The sequence below is a fragment of the Heteronotia binoei genome, chromosome 1, assembly GCF_032191835.1.
Source record: "Heteronotia binoei isolate CCM8104 ecotype False Entrance Well chromosome 1, APGP_CSIRO_Hbin_v1, whole genome shotgun sequence".
Classification (NCBI taxonomy): Eukaryota; Metazoa; Chordata; class Lepidosauria; order Squamata; family Gekkonidae; genus Heteronotia; species Heteronotia binoei.
The window spans coordinates 70,116,678-70,138,781 of NC_083223.1; the positions used below are offsets into that span (position 1 = coordinate 70,116,678).

A 22,104-nucleotide genomic window follows, 5' to 3' on the forward strand; every position below is an offset into this window, starting at 1 on the left:
AAGGCAGGAGTCCCTTCTCCCCCATTGGAATTGGGCCCTGTTGTATTTGGAAAATAAGTGCTGCCCGGCCTTGGAAGATGAAAATTGGGTTGTGGCCAAACTTCTTGTGTAGTGTGATGACCCTGTTGATGAGGCAGGGTAGGCTGTAGGACTTAGCCACAGCAGCTGAAAGTGACTAACGTGGGAGGAGGAACTGTTACTCACTAGCTGAAACTGAAAGTAGTGTCAGAGACTGAGGGTAGCTAGGAAACCTAGCCATTTGCATCTGTCAGTTGCGGGATCAAGAATTATATATGATCTAGGAATGAGCTTCCATTTTCACCAGTAAATAGAAGGCAGAAAGCAAAGCAGACTTTTTTGTGCAATAATGAATTTGATTACCTTATATTTATAACACATTATTGATAAAGCATCAAGGAAAAATGTCAGGGAACCCCACAATCATGCAGTTCAATATTAGGCATGCTTGCTTAAAAATAATTTCCACCAAATTTGACATAGCTTACTTCCAGGTAGGGGTATTGACCTATATATTTTCTCTTACACATTAGATTGTTTATATACACAGTAATGCTCACCCGTTTTTTGCATGAAATTCAGAAATTGTAACACACCCTATTTTCCATGGGTGCTGCTGCATCTAAAGACAGGATCAAAGTAAGCCCAACAAGTCCTTCTCTTCTTTGGATGTATCTATTATATAGAATAGAATGCCCATGTTTCCATCTCTTACAGTGATCCAGTACTACTTTCCCTCAACTAATAACTGCCCAGAACTTCCATGTAAACCATGATGCATGCAATGTAGTTCATGTGAATCAGAGGGAAGGGGAACAGGTTTCTTTGGACCCTGTGAGGTTTGCCTTCAGCGACATCCATGGAAGACTGGGTTGCACCCTGATGCTTTATTTTCTGATGTACTTACTTATTTGAAAAATAAGTGGAAGCTGGTAGAAAGGGCTCAGGCTGGTTCTTGCTGCTAACATGGGTTGTATTTCTCTTTTTGTTCTATCTGTGTTGAAATAGTTGATGGACAATGGCAAGAGTGGAGTGCTTGGAGTCAGTGCTCAGTGACTTGTTCTAATGGCACACAGCAGAGAAGTCGGCAATGCACAGCAGCTGCTCATGGAGGCTCGGAGTGCAGAGGTCCATGGGCTGAAAGCAGGGAGTGTTACAACCCTGAATGCACAGGTACATAAGACTCTTTCAGGGATAGTGTGATTTCAAAACAAAAAAGAAGGGGGACTTTCAGTTCACAGAAGAAGACTTAAAAGAGGCCATGCCTCACAGTCTTTCATATGCGACAATTTGATGCCTATTTTTTCCTGCTATGAGGAAATTCCCTCTCATTCTTCTCTAAAACTTTATTGAATGATGTGAACACACTAAACTGACCTAAAGCTTGGGGCGGGGGTGGTGGTGGTGGTGGTGGTGGTGGTGGTGGTGGGAGATAAAATGTGGATTAAGTCCAACCAAAAAGAGCCATTTATAAGTTTCATTCAGGTCAAGGTGAGACATATGTTGTTAAATATTGAAATTAAACAATTGCTAGATACATGTTCTTTTATATTAATCTGAGTGTTACCACCAACCAATGTAATAAAGGAGAAAAACTAGCATACTTTAAAAAAAATATATGATTCAATGCTGCAGATAGCTGTCCAAAGAATGGCTATGATTTCCTTAATAGATGTAACAGATTGTTTGGGAACATTAAAAAAAATATATAGAAAAATCTTTGACATGTTTAAAATACAGAGTTATCTTCAGAATAAGGCAAAAGCTGCAAACAGTAATTCCTTCAACTATTATAAATAGATTATAGGGATTTTTCCTTAGCCTTTTTAATATGAATATTTTTATTGAGCTGTACAACACAAAGCAATTAACAAAAATCATACTGAGAAATGCATAATAGATGTGAACAAAAACATACAGTGATGAGTGAAAAGAAACGAAATACAGTACAAAGAGTATATTGAAGCTTTAGAACAGCAGCTTAAAAGAAAATAACTAATGATCACTGTTTGAAATAACTGAGTTTTTATGCATTCAGGACATGCTGTGAAAGTGCAGTTAGCAGCAGTCCACATTTAGTTATATGGGCAAGTAGTCTGATTTCATGGATGTCATTCTCTGCTTTTAACAGAGATGAGACACGATATTGCCAAATCTAATCACATAAAAGTCCATTGATTTCAATGGTAAACACATGCTTAACTCTTTCCCTTTGAAATTAATGGGAATTTAAAATGTTAACTTTGAATGGCGCATGCCCGCAGTGTTTGGTTGTTTGTTCTGTTTTGCCATATGTCATAATATGTCATTACATACATTAATTAATTTAAACTTGTGCACATTTATACTTTGGTATTAGCCAGTTTTCTAAAGTGTGTTGGGCTGCAAGGATAGTGAATCTGTGCAAGGGAAAGAAGATAAGTGTTAGATAAAACATGTTGGATTGGTTTAAAGTTGATTGGGTTCCACCCCTTTATGTATCTTAACATTTATCATCATGGAACTTTTGGTATCTATTTTTCTAAACAGCTAATGGTCAGTGGAATCAATGGGGCCACTGGAGTGGGTGTTCCAAGTCATGTGATGGCGGCTGGGAGAAGCGAATAAGGATATGTCAAGGAGCAGCTGTCACTGGACAACAATGTGAAGGAACTGGAGAGGAAGTTAGGCGGTGTAGCGAACAGCGATGTCCAGGTGGGAAGCAGCTGTTTATGTTTAATGCTTACGGATACATCACCCAAAAGAGTTATGTTAAGAAATGGGATTTAAGAAGGGATATTTATTTAAAACCGATCAAAAACGTTTTTAATTACCATTTTTTTTAAAGCCCTGATAATTTTTGTTAGGTGTTGTATGCTTGGTCTATGGACAAAATTTGTTGCTATTTTTTGGAAGAAAATATTGAACAATATATTACAAGGAGCTCCTAAACAGTAATCACCTGTATCTTCATAATATTTTAAAACTCCCATACATTTTATTTGTATATATTTCCTTAATGGATGAAATCAGTTTTTAACTTGTTACAAGAGGCCATTCTAGACATCTCAATCCACAGACAAGTGGTTAAATATAGTTAAAATTGAGATGATTGACAGTGCAGACCTAAGCTAAGTTACACTCTTCTAAGCCCATTGAGGTTAATGGATTTAGAAGGGTGTAACTCTGTTTAGGAGTGTACTGCAAAGTGACTCTGACATGAATGGCTTGATTTCTAGTGTTTCCACTTCACTTATTCAAATGCTGGATTATGAAATGACAAAATCATATCAAAACTACAGTATAGCAAGTGGGAGAACCACAAGGACTTGTGTGGGCATATCATTTAATCCTCCCCTGCTATTTCTTCTCCCATCCCTTGTAGCTCACATAGTTTCCCCCCCTTTCTTGCTTCCCTCTCTCTTTCCACCCACCAGCCAGCATCCCTTTATCTGCCCACTCTATCTTCAGATTTCCTTCCTTCCATCCCCCTGGCATCCTTTGGCTGGGAAAACTCTGGCAAATTGCAAAGTGCTGGCTGAGCCAGGCCCAGTTGTGTGGCCAGAAACCTAATAGGACTTGTAGGGGGTTCCTTATCTACCATATCCCATTGTAAGCCAAAATGCCCTCAAAACGAGGTTGGGGAATTGTCAGGTGGGCACCTTGCTTAGTCAGGATCTTTTTACCTGTGTATACAGGATTCCACGTCCAGAAAGTTATGCTTAAAAAAATTAGGGACCCTAATTAAGTAAAACCATTAAAATTTATTAAGAAAAATATAGTCTTCCATACAAGATAAAATACTCATAAAATCACACATTCAGTTCTAGGAAACATAGATAGAGAGATAGGGGAACACATGGGTAGACAAACAGGGTGATATTTACCAATCGTAGTCTTCAAGGAAGGCTCCAATGGCGACAAGCGAGGAAGTGGGAGAGGGGACCGGAAACTGATCAGGAATCGGGGATGGATCTATGCAGCAAAATTGGGATACTGATAGAAGCACACCTGTGGGTAGCTAGTCCACAGATTATAAGGACTCTCTTGAGCCCTTAGGGGATGGAAGGTACGAGGGAGGAGAAAGGTGGTCAGCTGGTGCATGACCTCACAAAAAGGGGAGGTTTCACAGTGACCATAAGGGCTGGACTACTGCGACAACCAATAGAAAGTTCATTGGTGGCACCTAATCAGGTGCTTTCTCTTGATCAATGGACTGGCTTGGATCCTGGATACCTGAGTGAACTTTCAGGTTGAAATGGACCAAGGGGAGGCTCCAAAATGACAGTTGGAAAGAAGAATAGAAGATTACTTGGGTGGGGAGATACTTAGGACTATTAGACTTATTTAAAAGGGTGACAATAGAGAATCAAATCATGGCCTAGGTAACGCCCAGTTTGTACAAAGGAACTTGGCTCTGGCTGAAGATGGTCTTCCTCTTCTGTCTTCTCCTTGGCACTAGTCTTTGTCTTGAGTTCCGTCAAACAAAGAAAGTGGTTGGACAATTAACCAATCCTGGGGTGGGTAGGTTGCTTGCAGGCACAGGTGACATCTGGTGTGTACGTGAGCCATCCGCTTCGCTGGAATGGAGTCAAGCCTTGTAGGAAGATAGCTGCATGTGGTGTTAGCCCTCCACAGTGGATTCTATGGTCAGTGCTTCAAAACCATTTGCCTGGATAGCTCCTGGCGGCGCAGTCTCCTCTGCTCCATGGCTGGGATGGATGTCATACGGAACGACAGGAAGTCTTCCATTCTCCTGGTGGGCACTCTTGTAGCTGTCTAGAGTGCCTTTATTTATTTATTATTTATTTATTTATTCCGTAATTTATATCCCGCCCTTCCCACAGAGTGGCTCAGGGCGGCTCACAACAAACGATAAAACAGTAAAACAAAGCAAAGTTATTACATTTAAAAGTTAAGCATTTAAAAACCTAAAAATTATAACATTATAACATTAAACGACACAATATAAAACACAGCAGTCTAGCAGGCTACATTTATCCAGTCAGGCGTAGGCTAACCGGAAGAGGGTTGTCTTACAGGCCCTGCGGAACTGAGTAAGATCCCGCAGGGCCCTCACCTCTTCCGGTAGCTGGTTCCACCATGTTGGAGCCATTGTAGAGAAAGCCCTATCTCTGGTCACCTTGAGACGGACTTCCTTAGGCCCGGGGATGGTGAGAAGATTTTGAGTCCCAGACCTCAGTACTCTCTGGGGAACGTGTGGGGAGAGACGGTCCCTCAGGTAGGCAGGTCCCAGGCCATATAGGGCTTTAAAGGTGATAACCAGCACCTTGTACCGGACTCGGTATGTTATTGGGAGCCAGTGCAGAGCCCGAAGACCCGGCCGGATGTGCCCCCACCTTGGGAGGCCCAGTAGCAACCGGGCCGCGGCATTCTGCACCAGCTGCAATTTCCGGGTCCGGCACAAGGGCAGCCCCATGTAGAGGGCATTGCAGTAATCCAACCTCGAGGTGACCGTAGCATGGATCACTGTTGCTAGGTCGTCGCGGTCCAGGAAGGGAGCCAGCTGCCTTGCCCGTCTGAGATGAAAAAACGCGGACTTGGCAGTGGTTGCTATCTGAGCCTCCATCTTTAGGGACGGCTCTAATAGCACCCCCAGGCTCTTGACCCTGCCCGCCGGTATCAGCGGAGCACCGTCAAAAGCTGGCAGGGGGATTTCCCCCCCCCCCGGTCCCCGGCAACCAAAACAGAGGACCTCTGTCTTCGCCGGATTCAGTGTCAGTCCACTCAGTCTGAGCCACTCAGCCACAGCCTGTAGTGCTCGATCTAGGTTTTCTGGGGCGCAGACCGGTCGGCCGTCCATAAGCAGATAGAGCTGGGTGTCATCAGCGTACTGGTGACACCCCAGCCCATACCTTCGGGCAATCTGGGCAAGAGGTCGCATATAGATGTTAAATAACATCGGGGAGAGAACCGCTCCCTGGGGCACCCCACAATTGAGTGTGTGCCTCTGGGATAGTTTCCCCCCAATCGCGACCCTTTGTCCCCGACCTTCAAGGAAAGAGGAAAGCCACTGTAAGGCCAGCCCCTGAATCCCCGCGTCGGCGAGGCGGCAAGTCAGCAACCGATGGTCGACCGTATCGAACGCCGCCGATAGGTCCAACAACATCAGTACTGCCGAGCCACCCCGATCCAGATGCCGTTGAAGGTCATCTACCAGGGCAACCAACACCGTCTCCGTCCCATGACCTGGGCGAAAGCCAGACTGAAGTGGGTCAAGGATGGAAGCGTCCTCCAGGAAAGTCTGTAGCTGCCTCGCCACTGCCCTCTCAATAAGTTTGCCCAGGAAGGGCAAGTTTGAGACCGGCCTATAGTGTGCCAATTGGGCCGGGTCTAAAGATGGTTTTTTTAGGAGGGGACGGACCACAGCCTCTTTGAGTGGCACTGGAAAAAGCCCTTCCATCAGGGATCTGTTTATGATATCCCGTACAGGATATCTGAGATCCCCCTGGCAAGATTTGATAAGCCAGGAAGGGCATGGGTCCAATTTGCAAGTTGTTGGGCGGGCAGATAAGAGGATCCTGTCAACTTCCTCCAGGCTGAGGGGGTTGAAACTGTCCAGAATATAATCCGAAGACATGCTCGGGGCCTCGGTTGCGTTAACTGCCTCAAAGTTGACGGGGAGGTCGAGGCGGAGTGATGCGATCTTGTCCGCAAAATAATTCGCAAAACTCACAGCCTATCTCCAATTCAACAGAATTTGGTCTGCCCTGTGGCAGAGTAGTCAGGTCTCGAATTATGTCAAATAATTGTGCCGGGCGCGAAGTTGCGGACGCAATCTTAGCCGCAAAGTATGTCTTCTTTGCGGATTTGATTGCCATCTCATAGGTCTTCAAATTCTCTCTATAAGATGATCGAGTCACTTCATCTCGAGTACGCCGCCATTGCCTCTCTAGTCGTCTGAGATCCCGCTTCAATTGCCGCAGTTCCTGGTTAAACCAGGGAGACGGTTTAAGGCGGGGACGCAGAGGACGCCTAGGCGCGATCTCCTCGATGGCCCTGGAGAGTCCATCGTTCCAGGACTCAACCATAACCTCCAGGGAATCGCCAGTGGGCCAGAAGTCCCGCAGGGCCGTCAGGAACCGTTCCGGGTCCATCAGGCTCCGCGGGCGAGCCAAAATATGCTCTCCGCCTAAACGGGTTTGGGGTGAAATATCCATACGAGCCTTGAGGGCAAAGTGATCCGACCATGGCACTGCTTCCATTGCAATATCGTTCACTTGTACTCCGGCCGCGAAGACCAGGTCTAGCATGTGTCCCGCCTGATGAGTGGGTGTTGTAACAACCTGGGAGAGTCCTAGTGTCGCCATGGATGACACCAGGTCCGTCGCCTGGCTAGAGGCCGCGTCGTCGGCATGCACATTGAAGTCACCCAAGACCAATAGCCTTGGGCACTCCAACGCCCAGCCCGCCACGGCCTCCACCAGGGACGGTAAGGTGGTGGCTGGTGCGTTAGGCGGTCGGTACACCAGCCAAATCGCCAACCCCTCCCCAACGTCCCACATCAGGCCGGCACATTCAATGCCCGGAATCTCCGGGGCCGAGAGGGCCCTAAAGGAGTAAGCCTCTTGTATGAGTAATGCCACTCCTCCCCCCCCGCCCGGTAGTCCGGGACTGGTGGAAGACCGAGTAACCTGGGGGGGTCATCTGGGAGAGAGCCACGGTCTCCCCATCTCGCACCCAGGTCTCGGTCACGCAAGCCAGGTCCGCGTCCTGCTCCTGCAGGAAGTCCCGAAGGACAACGGTCTTATTATTGATGGACCTGGCATTGCATAGCACCAGTGTCGGAGGCGGGTAACTTCGTCTGGTCCCGCTACCTGTCACCATCGGGATGGGACGCAGGCTGGAAGGTGGTCGAGCACTCTCATGTCTCAGCCTCCTTCACTTGTAAGTCTGCCTGCTCCCACCGTCATACCTTCCCCTCCCCAAGAGTACCGGAATCCCCAGGCCAGTCATCTATGGTGGGCACCAATTTGTCGACTGGTGATAACAAAAGCTCGGGGAGTAAAATGCTGCTGTATACAAAACGGGGCAATAGATGTAAGGTATTAAAGTGCAAGGTTCTATTTCTGATATTATAAAGGTTCTAAAAATCTAAGGTGCAGTAGTGTCCAGAAAGTGCAAGGTGGCAAAGTCTGAGGTGCGGTAATGTCCACAAAGGTGCAAGGTGGCAGAGTCTAAATTGCGAGGTGCCAGGCGGCAGAGGGTGGGGGTTGGAACTCAGTCTTGATCCTATTCTCAGATGGAATAGCTGCATAGTTCTTATAGTTGGTAATATTGATGCTCTCATTGATGTTCCTGTTGGGGGTGGGAGAATCTGAGATCTCAGGCAGCCTCCACTCAACTCTAGGGCTCCAGAGGGGTGCTAGTCCCCTCTGTTTCCCACAGCCGTGCGGCTGCTGCCCTGATATCTCGATTACTGGTGAGTTGTAATTCACCCTTTCTCCCACTGGGCGTCCTCAGCTCACTGTCCCCCCTATATGCGGACTCCAGGTGTTTACAATTCCGCTAGGGAGGAGAGGAAGAAAGAGGAGGAAGAGGGCGGGAGAGGGGGGGCCGTCGTCCCACTGGTAGACTAGCTACCCTGGTACTTCACTCCCCTCACTACACCCGCAACTGTCTCCAAGCACCCTAAGCCACAGTCTCCCCAACCAAAACGCCACTCTTAGGCGCTCCTTGCTATTCCTCACACTCTTCGTCTCACACCCCCACCTCGTGCAGCCTCTGGCGCGGTCTCCGGCGGGTTGGTCACTCGGGTAGATGGTCTTCAGGCAGACAGTCCCCAAATAGTCAGTCCGCGGGCTCCGTCCCCTCAGACTCCCGGCCGTCTCCGCTCGCAGGCGTTCGTGGTCGCCGGTCGTCAGCCCCGTCAGCCGCTTCAGTCCGCACCACCGGCCGCAATGTTTTTCGCTTCAGTCCGCACCTCCGGCCGCGGCGTTTCTCGCCGTCTCGGTCGTGTCCACTCGCCCGCGTCCGCAGCCACCAGTCGCCGACTCAGTCAGCCGCGTCATCAGCCAATAGCCCGGTTCAGTCCGCACTTCCAGCCACACCGTCTCCGGCGTCTCAGCGTCGGGGCTGGGGCCGGGGCCATCTCAGTCGTCTCAGCCCTCGTTGGTAAGCACTCTTAAACTGATGCCACCCTCCAGTCATTCAAGAAGGACCCTGGAGCTTCAGAGGCGCTTTCAGAAGGGACTTATGCAGTACTAGTGTTATGGCTGCTAGTACTGCATAAGTCCCTTCTGCCCCTGGATAGGTTTACCCACACTCTCTGGCCAGACGTGTGTGAGTCACTTCTCCAGGTGCCCTGGCAACCAAACTGGTAATTACGATGTTCTGTAAGGGGGTTTTTCCTCACACCCTCCCCCACATTATTTCCTATTTTTTTCATCCTGACAGTCCCCATATCCACCTCTTTCCCTATTCCCTTCTCTCCTTCATGCTCACCCACCAACCTACATTTTATTGCCCCTGTCTTCAGCTATATTTATTATCTATTTACTTAGCATTCCTTCCTCCACAATGGAGACTCAAAGCAGCTTACATCACTCTGCTCTCCTCCATTTTATCCTTACAATAACCCTGTGAGGTAGGTTAGGCTGCGAATGTGTGACTTTCCCCAAATCACCCAGTGAGCCTCTGTAGCAGAATGTGGATTTGAACCTGGGTCTCCTAGAACCTAGTCTTTATGTCTAACCACTACAACAACACTGGCTTACTATTAAGTTTATGTCTATAATAATGTATATCAGTTTTTCTCTGCATGGTGTTCTGTAAATAATGTTGATATTAATCTAATTCTCTCTAATACCAATGTGGGTAATGTTCTGAGGCTCTGGCAGTACCTGTGGATTGACTTCCTCACTTTTTCCCCTTTTGTTTCTTAGTACACCAATATCTTCACTGGTCTAAATTATGTATGAGGTTTTTTCCCCTGAGGGGTTTTTGGCATGGGCCCAGGGCTGGCCCTAGACTATCTGGCACCTCCCTAGGCAAAGTTGACTTCTGGTGCCCCACCCCGCACTCTTGAAAACAGGGCAGCATTACATTATGGAGATTTTGCTCATAGTTTTTAAAGTTCCTATTCTTTTAATTGTCAATATTATTTTTATTTGTACAACGCTTTAGTTGTCCATATATTTTAATTTGTCTAACCATCTAATTATATATTTTTTTTAAAAAAACTGGTGGAAATCCTCATTTGGTTTGCAAGGAATAGCAAGCTGAGTTTTGGGGAAGAGCAATTCCATAGATTTTGGGGCGGGGGGGCGGGCACACAAAAGTTGTAAAAGTTGACAAAACACACCTCGCCCTACTGCAATTGAACCAGTTTCCCAGCTAACAGGTAGTGCATTGTGAACTTCTTAAACTGGAGTCCTTAAACCAGTTTAGGCCAATTTAATAATAATAATAATAAAATTTTATTTATACCCCGCCCTCCCCACCGAGGCAGGCTCAGGGCGGCTAAATTTTTAAATTTTCAGTTTTATAATTTTCTTCTTCCTTATAATGAGCTCTTGTTTTCTTATATTGTCTGTGTTATAGCACTTTACACAGAAAAAAAGGCAATATGCTCAAACTGGATGGGACTGAATAATTCTTCTAGAGCAGGGGTGGCCAAGGATAGCTCTCCAGATGTTTATAGAACTCCCATCAGCCCCAGCCACCATGGCCGATGACTGGGGCTGATGGGAGTTGTAGGCAAAAAACATCTGGAGAGTTACCCTTGGCCACCCCCGTTCTAGAGAAACATTAACATAATCTCAGGCACAAACAATACACAACCAAGTTCTTTAGAATTACTTTTCCTGCTTTCTCATGTACTGTGTCTTATCAGATGTTGCTAAAAGATGCTGTGCAATCTTTGATAATCTGGTTTTGTTAGCCCCTCTGAAGGAATATCATGAGGATGTGCCTGTATGTTAAGAAGGGAATAGTGACAAAATGAAAATGCTGTGCAAAGCTCATCATTTTCCTAGAACCTTTGGGCTGATTGTCCTTTTCCTAGAACCTTTGGGCTGATTGAACCTTGGGGCAGCAAGAAGTGGTGTGTCTGGCTGCCTATAGTGCCCAGGCTCTGCTCAGCCAATGACTGCAGCACTTCCTGCCTCCTGTGCATGCAGCCCAGCCAGGACGGAAGGAAGGTGCCATAGGCCATCTCCTGCCCTCTGTCCTCACAACTGCGTGCTTGCAAAGGGGCTGCCTGTCAAAGTGTCTGTGGACAACCTCTTGTCACCAGTTCTGCCTCAAAAAAAAAAGCCTTGGTGTGACCTGAGTCACATGGGGGTGCCCAATTTGCTCCACCCGAGGACTGGTGCCCTAGGCAATAACCTATTTTGCCTAGTGGCAGGGCTGGCCCTGCATGGGCGGCCAAAAAGGTTTCCATTCCCAGTAGAGCAGCAAACCATCATCACCCTCAAGCAAAAGAGAAGCTTCGATATACTTGGGAAATTCCAGAAATAAATTGGAAGCCAGCCAAGCTGATATAACACTGGTGGTATACGTATCTTACATCAGCTCCCAGGACCCTAGTTACTGAATTTTGTATCAGTAGAACTGTTCAGACATAGTTATATACGTCAGGTAGGCATCGTGCCTTTTGGTTGAGGTTGTTTAGACCTCTTCAGTCCCTGTAGTTTTAGGGGAAGTGGGTGAAGTTACTACTCTGTGTTGTTGGTTGTGTTTGAGAGTATAAAACTCGTTATGGTTAAGGCCTGCTAAGCCTCATCTCTGCCACTATCAGACAAAGCACATTATTCAAAGGCAGTCCTATGGAAAACATGTTATTGGTGTCTGATCTGCATGTTACCAAAAGATGTGTATTGTGACCAGGTTTGTGCTCTCCAGTAATGTCCACAGTTGGTGAGAGAAGATAAGCCTGGCCACCGCCGCAAAGTATTTATCAAGCAACAGTGAAAGACCCAACAGTATCCCTAAGTGGAATTATATCCTTATCTGGTTTTCTGCCTACTCCTGTATCAACTTTACCCACAATCAACACTATTTCCTCCTTGTATTGAAATGTTTCCATTTCCCCACACTTTGTCTTGGTTCAGGATTTATACTGTATCCCTGGAAGTAGATAGAAAGGAGGGAGACTTGGGTGTCATTAGCATGCTGGCAATACAGTATTTCAATTTTCCAGATCAAATTTATATATTTAGCATCTACATAAAACTGCTAGAAAATGCTTTGGGTATTGATCACAGAGATTAACACTTTGCCCCTTGGTCTATAGGATGCTGCAGGTTTCTCATATGAGAAACTTGCAGCATCCTATAGACCAAGGGGCAAAGTGTTAATCTCTGTGATCAATACCCAAAGAAGGGATGACATTTCTCCTTCTTGGCTTAGTGAGCTGGAATAGTCAATAGTATTGAAAGCCACTGAGAGATGCTCAGGAGGACCAGCAGGGCTGCATTCCCATTGTTAACTGAGTGAGATGGCCAAGTTGGTTTCTGCCCCATACCTAGGTAGAAAGCCAGACTGAGAGGGGTCTAGATAATCTGTCTCATTCAGAATTTAAATCCATGGGTGGGGCAGATTTACATTCCCTCGCCAAACTCATATTAGAAAAATTTGAGGCAGTTACCCCAAACTTCTACACCTGACCACTATATGGTAGGGATGAGAGGGAGGGTATGAAGGGAGGGAGGGAATGGCTTCTAATGGATGCTGCACAACACAATTAAAAACACTATGCAGTCTTTTTCAGTAAAAAAAAAAAATCAGATAAATACAGCTTCATTTTATAAGGTATTTGTAGCAGCATTTACATTTCTGTATCTGGAGGTAAACCAGTGCTGCTAAAATCCAATTTTCAAAGGTTGCCACCTGCTGTTAATAAAATATTTTGCAAATAAAATGTACTTGCAAGTTAACATGTACTGTAGGAGGTACATAATATTCTTGGAGCTTGGAGCTCTTTTTCCATTCTAGATCACAGTCTGAGAGTACGACAACAAATATTAATGGTTTAAAACATCAAGGATATTATATATCTAATTATTTACATATGCTTACATATAAATAATTATTTATGTGCATTTCACATATAAATTACAGATCAATTGATTGAAAGTTATAGATGCATTTTGATTTAATGCTCACTTTTAATTTGGCCTCATATTATTTTCATTGATGATTTAACCATATTTTTAACAACCAAATTTTGGGCCAACTTTCCCTTAGAACATAAACACTCCCAGATACCACAGGGCTACCATGCACATCACTAACTGATTTTTTATTTATGTGGATCGTATGCAAGTTTTGTTATTGTTGTTGTTTTAAAACAGGAATGCACAGGGACACAGTTCTGGCTGTCTTGGCATTAGGGGTATGTGGCCTAATATGCAAATGAGTTCCTGGTGGAATATTTCTACAAAAAAAATCCCTGTGTGAAACAATTGTGATATCAGGGGGTGTGGCCTAATGAGTTCTTTCTGGGCTTTTTATACAAAAAAAGCCCTGATCATATAGGCCCAAAGAGACTCACAAAATATATACGGTATACAATAATAAAATACAAGAATATGTCCTCTACAGGTGCTCTCAGGGAGACTTACATCAAAGAAAATGAGACACAAAAAAATCAAGCCATATAAATAGCAACTGCATTTAAAGGCATGAATTAAGGTGTAATAACAGTTGAGTTCCTCCTTGTATCCACTTGTAGTAGCCTATCCTACTTGCTTGAACTGAAATGAAACTGCAGCTTGGGAGTCTTCTGCATTGTAGATCAATGTAAAACCCTGTATCAGGTTGTCCAGAGTCTGTAACATATTCTATGAGCTTTCTGTCACCATGCCTCAGAAGTTTATCTCATTTTTCCTTAGAGTAGTTTAATACTCTTGAACCTTCTCTTTCAGAAGTGCAGCCTTAGCCAGCATGGGCTATACACTTGTTCCCATGCCAGCTTTATCTCTAATCCATAGCATTTCCATTTTGTCTGGATCAGGTTTCAGTTTGTTCACACACGACAAGTCCTTCATCAGTTCCAGACACAGTTTAGCACTACTATCTCCTCCCTCATTGACAGTTCACTCAAAATCTCCAGATGATTTATAGATATTAAATAACATATTAAATAACATGAAGGGGGAAAAATTGAACTTGGAGGAAGCCAAATTTACCTCCTCCCACCTCTTTGCCTTTCTCCCCAAATTGTGCTCCTGTGGATCAGTGTATCTCATGGAAAATGTGTGAGCAAATAGCAGTGTGCATCAGGAGGCAGGAATTGTCAAAAATTGTCCTTCCCAACTCTGCAAATAGAATAGTTTTCTGGTGAAAAAAGGTAAAGGTAGTCCCCTGTGCAAGCACCAGTTGTTTCTGACTCGGGCGACGTTGCATCACAACATTTTCACAGCAGACTTTTTATGGAGTGGTTTGTCGTTGCCTTCCCCAGTCATCTACAGTTTCCTCCCAACAAGCTGGGTCCTCATTTTACCGACCTCGGAAGGATGGAAGGCTGAGTCAACCTTGAGCTGGCTACCTGAACCCAGCTTCTGCTGGGATCAAACTCAGGTTGTCAGCAGAGATCTCAGACTGCAGTACTGCAGCTTCACCACTCTGCTCTTATTTCTGGTGAAGGGATTACCCTTTTTTGTCAACACAATGATATATATATCTTTAAATGTCCATCAATACTTACAAGCATAATGTATAAAACAAATAGCTTATATAACTGGTCATTACTCTGTGTGTGTGTGTGTGTGTGTACACACCTGTGCCTTCAATCCAAAGTAAACTTATTTGGGAGTAAATTCTATTGAACTGATAGTGGCTTTCATTTGAACATGGATGCATAGTGTTGAACTGTAGGGCTGCATCTGCACATCATTGGATCTTGCACTACAGCAGTCATTTACAACTGGGGTATCTTGTACAGACAAGGCAGTCCAGTTGTGGAATTATTACTATAACACCCTATAGCCACAGTCAAGACCGTGAACTGTTGAGAAGACATGTTCCACGTAAACTCAGGGATAACTTTGACCTTGTACATCTGCCATTTATATGGAGTATACATTCAGCCTTTCGTTTTGGTTCATGAAAATGTCTGTGGAACCTCTGAGATTTTCTTTCTATGTGAAAAGCAAAAAAACGAATACACCTTTTCACTCTGATGGAAAACATGATATAACTTGAAGAATACTTTCAAAATGCCAAATAAGTGCTATAAATAATTACAAGCAAATCCCATCCTATCATTTTCTTTTTTTTCTTTTCTCACCAAAAGAGAAAGTACAGTGACTGCTTTATATACCTCCCCCCACCCACCCATAATTATTTCACTGAGTTGGAGGTAAGGTGAAAATACCTATACATTTTGATAACATTAACAAAAGAGCACCCATTATATATGCTTCAATTAATTTCATGCAGATCACTTCTAAACAAAGTGAGGAACAGAATAGTAATATAGAATATAGAACAATTTTTATCTTGATAAACAGTGGAAATGTTGACAAAGAATCTTTGGTAAGAAGCTAAAGAGGAATAATAGAATCAGAATAATAGAATCATAGAGTTGGAAGGTACCTCCAACCCCCTGCAGAATGCAGGAAATTCACAAATACCACCCCCACACCTAACTCCCAGTTACCCCTGCTGCATGCCCAGAAGATGGCAAAAAATAAAAACCTCAGGATCCCTGGTCAAACAAAGACAAAGAGCTGGATTTATATGTTCTTCATTCAGAGTCTCATAGCAGTCTCTTTCCCTTCCTTTCCCCACAACAGACATCCTCTGAGGTACGTGAAGCTGAAAATGCTCAGAGAGAACTACTTTTGAGAGAACAGCTCTGAGAGAACTGTGACTGACCCAAGGTCACCCAACTGGCTGCATATGGAAGGGTGGGGAATCAAACCTCATTCTCCAGATTAGACTTCCCCATTCTTAACGACTACACCAAATTGGTTATCCAGATCAGTCTGCTGCTTTTAACCACTACACCATGTTGCCTCTCAGGAATTTCTTTGTATAAAAGTTTATGTGCATAAAGTCACTTTAATGGGGGAGGGAGAGAGAGAGCATTCTGTCAGGAGTGAGTTGGGCCTTCTCAACTGGCAGAAGACAATATGCCACTATTCTTTGCTAGAATACAGCTATGATTTAATATTGAGTGGAGAAGAATTACCACAGGAAAGAAAGCCTGTGCATAACACAGGATAAGAGATTAAAAATTCCTTAACAACTAACTGTATATTAAAAATGGCAGCAAATTTGGAAAGTGGATTGGTTAGCATTGCCTTTAATTAAGGGGAGGGTCCATAGCTGAGTGGAAGAGCCTCTGCTTTGTGTGCAGAAGGTCTAGGTTCAAACCCCAGTATCTCCAGTTAAAAAGGATCTGGCAGTAGGTGACATGAAAGACCTAAGCCTGAGACTCTGGAGAGTCTCTTCTGGTCTGAGTAGACAATACTGACCTTGATGGGCCAAGGGTCTGTTTCAGTATAAAACAGCTTCATGTGTGTTCAGGTAGTGAACTCACTGAAAGTGTCAAGACAGTGTGCGTTTGCAATAAAAAAGGCCAACGCCATGCTGGGAATTATTAGGAAGGGAATTGAAAACAAATCAGCCAGTATCATAATGCCCCTGTATAAATCGATGGTGCGGTCTCATTTGGAGTACTGTGTGCAGTTCTGGTCGCCGCACCTCAAAAAGGATATTATAGCATTAGAGAAGGTGCAGAGAAGGGCAACTAGAATGATTAAAGGGCTGGAGCACTTTCCCTATGAAGAAAGGTTGAAACGCTTGGGACTCTTTAGCTTGGAGAAACGTCGACTGCGGGGTGACATGATAGAGGTTTACAAGATAATGCATGGAATGGAGAAAGTAGAGAAAGAAGTACTTTTCTCCCTTTCTCACAATACAAGAACTCGTGGGCATTCGATGAAATTGCTGAGCAGACAGGTTAAAACGGATAAAAGGAAGTACTTCTTCACCCAAAGGGTGATTAACATGTGGAATTCACTGCCACAGGAGGTGGTGGCGGCCACAAGTATAGCCACCTTCAAGAGGGGTTTAGATAAAAATATGGAGCACAGGTCCATCAGTGGCTATTAGCCACAGTGTATATGTGTATATAACATTTTTTTTGCCACTGTGTGACACAGAGGGTTGGACTTGATGGGCCGTTGGCCTGATCCAACATGGCTTCTCATGTTCTTATGTTCTTATGAAATAAAATTAATTTGATAGTTCTGTTCATAGAAATGGACACCATAAGGTCAGTGAAATAAAGATACCTAAAGGGCTTGGTAAAACATCAAATTATCTCCTTTTGGTGTGTTTTGGTTAATTCTAGTTTTGATCAGAGATATGAACCTTGGTTTCTGACATCCAAATCTTATACCACACTTTATTAATTGCCTCCTTTTCCAACTCTGTTGTTAGTCAAGGATAAATGTTTGATAGTCCCCCACAAGCATCAAGGATTCTTTGAGACAACTCCTACGCTAAGATCGGATGAACATGATGGACACCAGAATGCTGAGTCTGTGCTCTCTTAACTTCTTCCAGTTGCACAAAACTCTCCTTAAGCCTTCTGAAACTAGCAGAGCCACTATTAATACTTCTGAGAGAGCCAGTTTGGTATAGTGGTGCGCAAACTCTTATCTGGGAGAACCAGGATTAATTCCCCACTCCTTCACATACAACTGCTGGAATTACCTTGGGTTAGTCATAACTCTCTCAGAGCTGTTCCTCTCAAGAGCAGTTCTGTCAGAGCTCTCTCAGCCCCACCTACCTCACAGGATGTCTGTTGTGGGGAGTGAAGGGAAAGGAGATTGTAAACAGCTCTGAGATTCTAAGTGAAAGGCAGGGTATAAAAACAATTTCTTATATATATTCTCTTCTTTTTCTTTCATCACTCTCACCCATATTTTCTTTTACTGTGCCATGAAGTGATACTGCTACTTGCTACTGTATTGCATTGGGAATGGCAGGGATGACTAAATAAGCTAGCATCTGGTTGTTCAGTAAGCCTTGGACCAAATATTTAATAGCTGACCATAGCATATCTTAAAGATATTTCTGTTGGCTCTAGCTGAATATACAAGAAAAAATAAATCAAAAATAGCAACTGTGTGTGAGCCTAGGGCAGAGGGACAGTGAACTGTCCCTTCGTATGGGCCCCCAAGAACAACCAGGCCACAGGTTGCTTGCTCAGGGCTTCTTTAATCTGACTCTGAGTCTGTGTACAACAACAGTTTTTTTTATTATTTTTTGACAGTTTCAGTGCTTGAAGTTGTCCAGCTTCCCTGGGCTTCTATAGCAGCCTTTAGTCTAGCACTTTATTCCTTGCTTCCTGGGCAGAAGACCACTGCTCCTTGGGTGTTCAGTCAGTCAGTCAGTCAGTCACATTTTATTTGTATCCCGCCCTCCCCGCCAAAGCGGCTCAGGGCGGCTAACAACAAGAACTTAATACATACATTGTACAATAAATAACATTTAACTACAATTGATTAAAATCTATTGAAATTCTAAAAAAATACATTAGTGTATTTGGTGCTATGATCGCTGGCAAGTTTGCTTGGTAGTTTAGCAGTTTCAGCTGGTGAGGCCATTCGGAACAAGATGGTCTTGCAGGCCCTGCGGAACTGTTCCAAGTCCCGCAGGGCCCGCATTTCTTCTGGGAGCTGATTCCACAGCTGTGGAGCCATAGCAGAGAAAGCCCGAGTACGGGTACTCTGGAGTTTTACTTCTTTTGGCCTGGGGATAGTCAGCAGGTTCTTCCCTGCTGACCTCAGTGCTCTCTGGGGTTCATACCATCTGGGGGTTAGGAAACCATATCTCACCTCCCTTGCAGTCCTGATTCCACCCACTTTCTTTCCTACCTTCTGCTCCCTTTATGCTGGAGTTTGTCTCTGCCAGACATGCCCCCCTTACTCCTCCCAGGCCACTTTCCCCCCCTTCCAGAACTCAGTAACAAGGGCCACACCCACTCCAGGGCATATTGCTAGTCATGAGAGTTGGTCTCTGCCTGACCGCACCATGGCTGGCGAACCTTTGCTGCTGCTGTGGGTGCACAAAGTTGCATATAGGGTTGCCAAGTCACAGCCAGCAACTCCCAGGAGGGATTTGGGGTGTGGCCTGGTGCAATGTCAGCATGTCTTCCTTCCACTTACTTCATCCTGCTGGTGCCTTAGTCACCAGCAGGCAATGAAAAGGGATTGGTAGCAGGCCTAGTAACCTTAGCTGCATACCCATGGCCACCAGTCAACTAAACATCAGGTGGGTGCACTCAGCCACCCCCAGTCCTGCCAGCCATCTCTCATCCTTGCCAGGACTCCTAAACCTGCTGTGTTTCTCCTGACTCTGCTTCTGCTGCAAAGTGGCTCATGGGCTCCACTGCAGTCTCTCCTACTTGCTCCAAACTCCATTTAACATGTCCAGTCTGGGGCAGGGCAAGGAGATGGTCCCGAGCCTCACAAACTGAAAAATAAAATTGATGTGTTTCAGTTGCAGACCGTTTTTCTTCCTTCTTTGTATGCATTCAGTCTACCCTGCACCTGAAAGATCGTAATGCATTTTATGTTGAATTGCATTTTCTAATTTATTTGTTTAACTGATTCAAATGTTTTTATTAATTGTAAAGGTGCCCCTAAATTTAACCAGGCAGCAGATTTTTAGTGTTTAAATTTCTTTTAATACAATAATAATTGCAGGTGACAGCTGCCATCTTAGAACAAGCATTTCCTCCTGCTATGTAAGAGAGGAAAATGTTTCCACTAAGATTCTGTCTATCTCAATATGATACCATTGTCTAGAAACAAAGAGAACATTTTTTTGTTTTAGATTTTATTGAGTAACATTCATACAAAATATAAAGCAGGTAAAAATACAAACAGATCACATGTATATGTGCCTGATTGCCACATATGCCCTACACATATGAAAGTTTTGGTTTGTACATGCAGTTGAACACAATCTGCTTCAGTTGTGGGTAGGGTTGCCAATCCCAGGTGGGGGCAGGGGATCCCCCAGTTTGGAGACCCTCCCCCCGCTTCAGGATCATCAGAAAGCGGGGGGAGGGGAGGGAAATGTCTGCTGGGAACTCTATTATTCCCTATGGAGATTTATTCCCATAGAAAATCATGGATAATTGATCTGCAGGTATCTGGGGCTCTGGGGGGGGGCTGTTGTTTGGGGTAGAGGCACCAAATTTTTAGTATAGCATCTAGTGCCTCTCCCCAAAATACCCCCCAAGTTTCAAAAAGATTGGACCAGGGGGTCCAATTCTATGAGCCCCAAAAGAAGGTGCCCCTATCCTTCATTATTTCCTATGGAAGGAAGGAATTGAAAAGGTCCCTTTAAATGTGATGGCCAGAACTCCCTTTGGAGTTCAATTATGTTTGCCACAGCCTTGATCTTGGCCCCACCCTAATATCTCCTGGCTCCACCCCCAAAGTCTCCAGATATTTCTTGAAATGGACTTGGCAACCCTAGTTGTGGGGGAGCATGTCTATACAAGCTTTTCTTCTTTCTACTGTGTCCCGTGAACATATTACTGAGGCCTGATTAAGCTTGCATAACAAATATCCCAGGCTACAGTTCTTATTATAGTTCCACATTACTGGGGAATATAAGCAACTCAGCCATTTTTCTTTAGAAAAGCAGTCTTTCCCCCCACAGTATTCTATATGACAAGGATGAGGTATCATGCAAGTACACTGTGGGTGTTTTCACATGGTGACTGCTTGCAAGTAGATTTTACTATTCTTACACAGTAAAAATCCAGTTGCAAAGTGTGTTAGTTACTGTTACGCACCCTATGTACCAACCTGATCTTTCTCAAAATGGGTTAACTGCTGAATATGTGTGGTAATGTAATGTTTTAAAAATTGGCCTTTTTAAAAATGATTTTTTAAGCCTGAATATGCATGAAAGTACCTGTTTACATTCTCATTTATAAGGATTTAAAAATAAATAAATAAAAACAACACAACTCAACTACTAAGAGAAATTACACAAATAAATACTTTAAAAGCACAAAAATGTTAAAAAATGTCCAAGAAATACATGCAGCTATATGCTTATGCTGATTTCAGTGGGAGGAGAAAAACACCAAGCAGGAATTTCTACTGAATATGTGAATCACTTTCCCCCTCTCTCAACTCCTTCCGAGGTGTCAAACTCAGTTGTTTTGGTGCAAAATCCGCGCAGACGCTGCGCAGTGAAGAGGGACGTCGCTCTGGGGTAACCCCTGTGCGAAAATGCCCAAAGAGCAGTCCCAGAGAAGGATGCAAAAGTTCTGTGTGTGAGTGTGTGTGTGTGAGAGAGAGGGAGGCTTGTCTTTGTATCTGTCCTGTCCAAAGCAGGAAGCAGCCACAGAGCTCTCTGTGTGTGAGAGAGAGGGGGGGGGGAGAGGGGAAAGGGGAGAGAGAGGCAGGAAATCAAATCCCACTAAGGGAGGGAGCTGGGGGCAAAACAAGCAATGGTATAGGGTTAGAATGGTGGGTATAGCAGCAGCCCTAGAAAAGGAAGCAGAAGAAGGAAGTTGATTGGAGGATGGATTTGAGCTCTTTGCAGGTTGCATCTGGCCCCTGAGCCGCCTGTTTGGCACCCCTGCTTTAGGACTTTTGTTTCTTTTAGATTTATGATGAAACTGTCCTGACAGCCATTTGTTACTCCGGGGGAGGGGGGGGGAGGTAAAGGTAGTACCCTGTGCAAGCACCAAGTCATTACTGACCAATGGGGTGATGTCACAATTTTCTTGGCAGATTTTTTGTACAGAGTGGTCTGCCATTGCCTTCCCCAGTCCTTTACACTTTCCCCCCAGCAAGCTGGGTAGTCATTTTACTGACCTCAGAAGGATGGAAGGCTAAGTCAACCTTGAGCTGACTATCTGGGAAAGAGAACCATAAAATGCACCAAGGAATTATTAGAGCAGAGTTCCATTTTCACAAAGAGATAGCCTTTTGCTATACCTACCAGGAAGGGCAAGAAGAATAGCTGATGTAAAACATGATCTGGGTACAGAGATATATGGGACATGGGAAATCAAAATTCACCCTGAACCTGGATTGGGTAAGAAGCTCTGCACCAAAAAAGACAATGTGTTAAAAGATGAATAACATCTACTAA

At 44.4% G+C, this 22,104-nt stretch overlaps 1 protein-coding gene across 4 annotated transcripts in view; it reads left to right on the forward strand.

Annotated features, from left to right (window-relative positions):
• Positions 1-22,104, forward strand: part of ADGRB3 (adhesion G protein-coupled receptor B3) — a 730,220-nt gene that overhangs the window by 274,624 nt on the left and 433,492 nt on the right. For all 4 annotated transcript variants that reach the window (XM_060235460.1, XM_060235469.1, XM_060235479.1 and 1 more), the window contains 2 exons: positions 1,027-1,191; positions 2,548-2,712. In XM_060235460.1, the coding sequence (XP_060091443.1) occupies positions 1,027-1,191; positions 2,548-2,712 (330 nt within the window). The remainder of the gene's footprint in view (positions 1-1,026; positions 1,192-2,547; positions 2,713-22,104) is intronic.